Source organism: Balaenoptera ricei, chromosome 3 (assembly GCF_028023285.1).
Source record: "Balaenoptera ricei isolate mBalRic1 chromosome 3, mBalRic1.hap2, whole genome shotgun sequence".
In the NCBI taxonomy this organism is placed as follows: domain Eukaryota; kingdom Metazoa; phylum Chordata; class Mammalia; order Artiodactyla; family Balaenopteridae; genus Balaenoptera; species Balaenoptera ricei.
This window is the reverse complement of record NC_082641.1, coordinates 110,401,955-110,408,211: the sequence shown is the minus strand read 5'-3', so window position 1 is coordinate 110,408,211 and position 6,257 is coordinate 110,401,955. Positions and strand designations below refer to the sequence as shown.

Here is a 6,257-nt window from a genome sequence, read left to right as displayed (position 1 = left end):
GGGTGATCCCTTTCAAATGTGGTCAGAAATGACCATGGGGTGACTGCTTCTTACCTCACTGGTGTTCTGGGGCCTTTTGAAGAACCCTAGAAGTGGGAAAAGTTGGTTAGAAACCCAAAGGGCCACTGAGAGCAAAGTGATATTTGATGAAGACCCAGACTTAAGTTGTACGTTATGTTGTCAGCCATGAGTTCTTCCTGAATCTCGGCACAGACTGCTGTGTGATTGTCCTGGAGAGACACGCTGGCTATCTTCATTGGGGTGGAATGGCTTTCCAAGCCCCAGGAGCACGTACAGGTACATGGTATGACTTGAGGGTGGCTCCAAGCTAATCCGAGCCCTGGGCTTGATAGCATTTCTGTGGGGAGAGGTACCTATATACAGGAGTCTAAGGAAATGCTAAATCTCTTACCAGTTTATATGGAGGACAGAGAGGACCTACCTTATCTCTGGGCAAGATGTGTTTTTCATGCATTTTCTATGACTACAGCATACTTAGTGGATTATTGTCTTTGCTGAAATTCAGGCTTTGTCTAAGAATTTTTATTCATGATCACATCTGAAGTCATGACCTTTCCGCCTGTGTGTGGGGCAGGTCTTTGGCCAGGACTGGCGCTGTCTGCAGGTGAGATAGCCAGAGCAGAGGGAGCAAGTAGGGTGGAGAAAGAGCCAGGCAGGAGCTAGAACTGCACCAAATGAGCTTCCCCGGGCCCACCCATCAAGGTAAAGGCTGGCCCTGCTGCCCACTTGACACTTGGGGACACACCCTCTTCCTCACAGACCCCAGGAGGGACACAGGAGAAGAGGTTCAGGAACAAGTCCTCCAGCCCCATTGGCAAAGCAAGGAGAGGAAGGAGAGCTACTATTTTCTCAGCCTGAAGGCCGTGGATTTGTGGGGGGGAATGCCTAATTACATGCAAAACTTCATGTAAAAACAAAAACTAGCTCCCAAAAATGCCACACTAGAGCCATGTACCATAAGTTATGAACTTACATTCTGACTCTCAAAGATTAAGATCACTCATCTTGGGGAAAGTTTGGTAAATATACTGAGCTCTGACCCCTGTGGTTTGGTTTCTTTTTCCCTGAACCAGTCTATCTGCTGGTTCAACTTGGGAGTGGCTGAAGCCCTGAGTGTGAGGGACAGGGCATGGCCACAGGGTCCAGGCCTCTGAAGGGCACAGGTGTTTTGCCCATTCAACCAGTGACCAGCCACGCCCAGGAACCCCCCATCTGCCCAGGAAGGATGATGCCTCTTTTCTGGAGAAAGATTCCCACTGTCTGGGTTACTTGGACTTCCAAGTGAACCTGGAAACCTCTCTCTGGGGTGGGAACCTTTGAGCATCCAGGGAAGCATGTCCAGATGTGCAGAATGTTACACCCAGGAGGGCTGTCACCTCCCCTGTGCTCTGACAGCACTGCCTATCTAGTTGTGCCTGATCTGCTGCAGGCCCCTGTTCCCTGCCCCAACTCCCAGCTTCCTGCCCTCCCTGACCTGGGTAGAGGAGAGCACCTTGAGCATTCGCTCATGGTAGAAAACAAACTGAAAAACTGCACAAATAAGAACAGATTTTTAATAATTTATTATTATGGTAAAACATCTTGAATAAATATGGGGTATGAAATTAAATAAATAAATAAATTAATTAAAATACATAAATATATAAATAAATATTACTGATCCCTGCCAGTGTAAAACATCTCCTGTTTCCCCTACCACACCCGTATCAGGGTCAACATGGCCCAGAGCAAGTCTGTGTTCCCTACAGCCCTGGCCCACCCTGTGGTCCCTCCAGGGTGAAGATCCTGGGTTTTGTTTGGCTCTTTGTGGATGGGAGGGCAGTGATCTGTGAGGTAAGCTCCCAGGCTGGCTTCTGGCTGGTCTGGCCTGCTTCACTTCTGGACTGCCTTCCAGCAGTCAAAGGGGATGGTAAAAAGAAAACCCTTCAGATTCTCTTTGAAACTTTTAAAGGTGATAATCTGGGTTTCACAGGAATTTTCCTTAAGAAAGAAAAGAAAAAAAAAAAAAACTTGAGTCCAGGCATGAGTGGGTAATATGGGGGAAGCATCAGCATGTTTCTGTGCTGCCTCTTAGAACTCAGAGGCCAGAAGGCCTCTCTGGGGCCCACCTGCTGACCTGGGTCAGGTGACATGCTGCCACCCATGTGTCACCCAAAAGGCGCACAGCTCTGCCAATGGCAGCCGGGGCCAGGGGCCTGATAAAGTGCAAGCCGGAGGCTGGTCTGCTGGGCAGCTGGGCCACTGCCTCTTTGGTCCCAGGCCAGGGCACAGCAGTTGGGCCCAGGCCGTCTCTAGGAGCCCAGAAGGGGCAGGAGTCAAGGCCACAGGCCTCACTGTTTTCCCACAGGAAAGGAATGTTTGGGGCCTTTTTCCATTTCAGGTAAGCTTTCCTCCTTGCTCCCATGCAATCCAGGCATCCCAGGAGGGGCCAGGGGAAAGTCCTTTTAGGAGGTGGCACTTGGGCCCCAGAACTTCCTCTGGGCCTTAGGCAGGTCTTGAGTTTCCTTGTACTTGCCTCACCTCTGACCTCATTAATGGTAATAATAAAGATAGCAGCTCCCGCTAGGGAGTGCCATAGGCTCTCGAGTCCAGGGCTTTAACTCCTAGAGTTGCTCCCTCTCAGGAGGGGCTAGTCATTACAAACCTGTTGACTCAGAAACCCTTTGGGGTCGTGAACAGCCACAGCCAAAGGTCTCTCCCCAGCCATTCCTCCACCCTCCTAGAATGAGACCTTCCTGCTTGGGGACCTGATGTGGGCACTCACCTGGGTGGGGGGGCAGTGCCGCTTGTAGTGGCTGGCTATCATGGTCAAGGGGCCATCGAGGCTAGTGAGGCTGCCCCGCAGGCCCTGCTTGTACAGCTCCAGGCGAGTCTGCAGGCATGTCGGCTCCTGGGGGAAATGTCCATTCTTTGGTGAGCCGTGGCCAAGTGTGCTCTGGTAGGCACAGGATATCCTCCCCATCACTCCTTCCTGTTCTCATCCCTATCTCCCAAGAGCAGGGCCTGGGAGGGGCGCAGGATTATTCCTGACTAATCTCAGCCTGGACCCGGTTATACACACTGCCCTGTCCCCCTGTCCACTGCAGGCACGAGTCTGACTCGTCCTCACCACTCAGCTCAGGCCATTCCCAGCCAGCACAGCCACATTCCCTTGGCCTGGCATCTCAAGAGGGTCCCAGTCCCCAGAAAAAAGAGATCACTGTCCTCCCAGCATTCAGGGGGAAGGAGGAGGGGGGCCTCACCCAGACCTGCTGTGTGAGCAAAGTTTGTTCCTGAAACCCTTCTGTGCCCGTCAGTAGCCAGCACCGTGTCCACAGGGCTTCGTCTCAGGCCACAGTGAGTGCCCCAAGCCCATATCCCCTGTCTCATGACATAACCCCCACTTACCCACCTGTCCCCTGGTGACCCCTAGCCCCTTGAATGCTAGGTCTGTCCGTGGCTGGTCAGCTAATAAAGGAGCTCACGTGACTGCCACAGGGGCAAAGCCAGTGGCCTCCTGCGCAACCCTCCTTCTGGCAGCCAGCTGACTGGAGAGAAAGTGGACAACCCTGTGACGGTCCATCTAAAATGGAGTCACTCCCCAGGGCCGAGGCCTTTGAGAAGTTGTGTCAGAGAGGTATCTTACCTGGGATTCAAACACTTCAGAGATGACTTCTGTTGTTTCATCCTGTAGAAAAGGAAAATGTTGTGTTATCAAGCTGACAGGCATGGCAGGTCCAGGCCAGCGAGGTGACCCAGGCGTGGCCTGTGCTCCCTCCCTCACTCACCATCACAGCAGCAGAGTCTTTACTGTGGTTCAGAATGCTCAGGGCCTCCTTGATGGCATCCACATGCTGCCAGGGCCGGGTGGCAGGGCTGGGTGGGTGGGTGGGTGCGGAGGTGCTGCAGACCACAGTGCTCAGGAGAAGCAGGTTCTGCAGCCACATCCTCCTTAGGACTTTAGCCTTTCTCTCTGAGCACTGGGCTCACTGGCAAAAGAGCTCTTATATACACAGTTAGAGGAAATGATTAATGGTGACCACAAAACACCAGGGAGGCGGGGGAACTACCTGAACTGTGGAATCTCCTGGCCCTTATCAGCTACACATGGAAAGGTGAGCCTTTCCCCCAGGTGGTCAGCCTTGGGGGTTTTCATTAATGAGTCTTTCCAAGAATTGGCAGCCCACCTGCCCACCTTCTTGAGCTTCTCCAGCCCTCCTGGGCAGTCTGACCTGCCAAGTCTTCCCCCTCCCTCTGAGGGGCCTCTGGGCACAGCTTGGACTTCCTGGCCTGAAGTGGCTGGGGGGCGGGGTCTGGGAGACATTGAATCGAGCTTCTACTCCCGCCCCCCTCCCCGGCTTCCCATCCTGCCTGTTATCCCAAGAGGCCTTTGGGCCGGCTGTGCCACACTGGGGCCCATTCCAACTCCAGCCTCCCCTTCTCTTCCTAGAGCCCGTAGCTGTGGCCACAGTGAGATATGAGTGTGAGGAGGACTCTCACAGGCCTGCCCCACTGTCCACCTAGGCAGATTCCAGCCAAATGACATAGTCCTGTGACAGCTCACCTCATCTCCCACCAAGGACCCAGAGCAGTCGGCAAGCTGTTCCCAGCCAGGAACCTCTGCCCCACAGCCCCTGTGAGCTGAGGGAATGACAACCATGTGCAAGTCCAGCCAGCAAGATTCCAGAACGTTACTCCATGGTAAGATCTCATCTAACAGCAACAATCCTGGTTTACACAGCCGTATTCAGCTCCCAAGCTGCAGAGGTGAGTTGGGGCTCTCAGTGGGGGTGGGTCAGGGTTCTGAGTTCAAATCCTGCCTCCAACTCCACCTTGCTGAGTGACTCTTCCCTTGAGTTACGTGAACCTCGCTTCCCTCTGCAGGGCAGACTGTCCCCTCTGAGGTGGGCACTGTGCTGCTAGCTACAGCCTCTGGCAGGCATTAGGCACCAACAGGGTCATGGCTGCATCCACAGGAGGTACAGGGGACAATGGCTTTTCAACCAAGGTCTTCTGGGCTTAGCTTCCTACGTGGCCCCTGCCCCAGCCCACCTCCAGTTCCAGAGGCCTCCCTCTGGAACAGGAACTGCTTCTGGAAAAGTCACAGGCTCTTGAGGGGCTGACAAGTGTTTGATTTTCACAATGGACTTTGGAGAGCACAGCACGAGTTGGTGTTTACTTCCCCATGCCATGAGTTTTGTGGTCGAAGGGGTATGGGTCCACACACTTAACGTTTCTGAGTGTCTGTGTGCCAGGGTGGTTGATGTCTGTACTTAGAGATGTGTCAGGAGGGGAGGATGTTTTACATGAGGTGCATCTGTGTGAGCCCCCATGCCTCTGCAGGTGCCCTTCTGATACAGGAGAAGCTCCCCACACTGGGAGATTCTGGGCCCCAGAGGGTGATTTAACCTAAATTGATGGAGTCAGACGTAAGCGAGGACATGCTGCTGAGCTCAAGTGGACAGCCCTGGGAAGCAGGTAGAGCTCATGGTCTGAGTACTGTGGCCCGAGCTTGCAGCCCTGGCAAGTTTCACTGCATAGCAGGAGGGTTGTTGCCCTTGTACAGAGAAGCCAGGCCTTAGTCCTCCAGACCCCACTGGAGTCCCTGCCAGGATCTGGGGCACACCGCGAGGCCAGCCCTACCCTTCTGAACCTGATGGGACGTTCCTAGGTGGCCAGGCTGGGGGTGAGAGTGTGGCGTGTCAAGGCCCTGGCCCTTCCTCTACCTTTTCCATGAAACCTCTGCTCAGCCCCTACCAGGAAGCACTCAGGGGGGAACAGAGGGTCAAGGATACTGGGTGAAGATGCCACACAGAGTGGAGGTCTGTGTCAGACAGTGCCCTGGAGGCTGTGTGGTGGAGGATGGGGGCCACAGGTTATATGGAGACTGGCCCAGACACTGGCCATCACTCCCCTCTCATCCTTTCTTTCCAACAGGGAGACAGAGGTGGGAAGAGGGAGGCACCCTGTCAGCCAAAACAGAAAATATCCCCTTATGCAGCCCAGAACTCCCTTGTTAGGGAGTTGTTACCTGCAAAGCGGGCCTTCACCTCCTTGCGCACATAAACTAACTGGGACCCAGAGGTGGAAGTAACAATCCACAGTCATGCAGTGAGAAGTGGCAAAGCTTGAAGGCAGGCTCCAGCCCTGCATCCAACACAAAGGCAGCTGCTGTGCCCCCAGCACTGCACAGGGGACTTGGCACACCCTCGCTAAGATGTGGCCTGAGGGAGTAGGATGAGTGTGTGTTTAGGGAG

At 54.0% G+C, this 6,257-nt stretch overlaps 1 protein-coding gene across 1 annotated transcript; it reads right to left on the bottom strand.

Annotated features, from left to right (window-relative positions):
- Window positions 1-1,893: 1,893 nt before the first annotated feature.
- CSF2 (colony stimulating factor 2) lies at window positions 1,894-3,947 on the bottom strand. The gene is made up of 4 exons (XM_059919457.1): window positions 3,789-3,947; window positions 3,647-3,688; window positions 2,786-2,911; window positions 1,894-2,001 (listed from the first exon to the last, which is right to left on the bottom strand). The coding sequence occupies exons 1-4, from the start codon at window positions 3,945-3,947 to the stop codon at window positions 1,894-1,896; spliced, it is 435 nt and encodes a 144-aa protein (XP_059775440.1).
- Window positions 3,948-6,257: the final 2,310 nt, after the last annotated feature.

What these genes read in the sequence shown, in the direction of transcription:
- CSF2 (XM_059919457.1), bottom strand. Translation starts at nt 3,947, where the DNA reads ATGTGGCTGCAGAACCTGCTTCTCCTGAGCACTGTGGTCTGCAGCACC. An exon ending in CTGAAGTGTTTGAATCCCAG is followed by an intron (nt 2,912 to 3,646) that starts GTAAGATACCTC and finishes CATTTCCCCCAG; the next exon opens with GAGCCGACATGCCTGCAGAC. An exon ending in GGCACTGCCCCCCCACCCAG is followed by an intron (nt 2,002 to 2,785) that starts GTGAGTGCCCAC and finishes TTCTTTCTTAAG; the next exon opens with GAAAATTCCTGTGAAACCCA.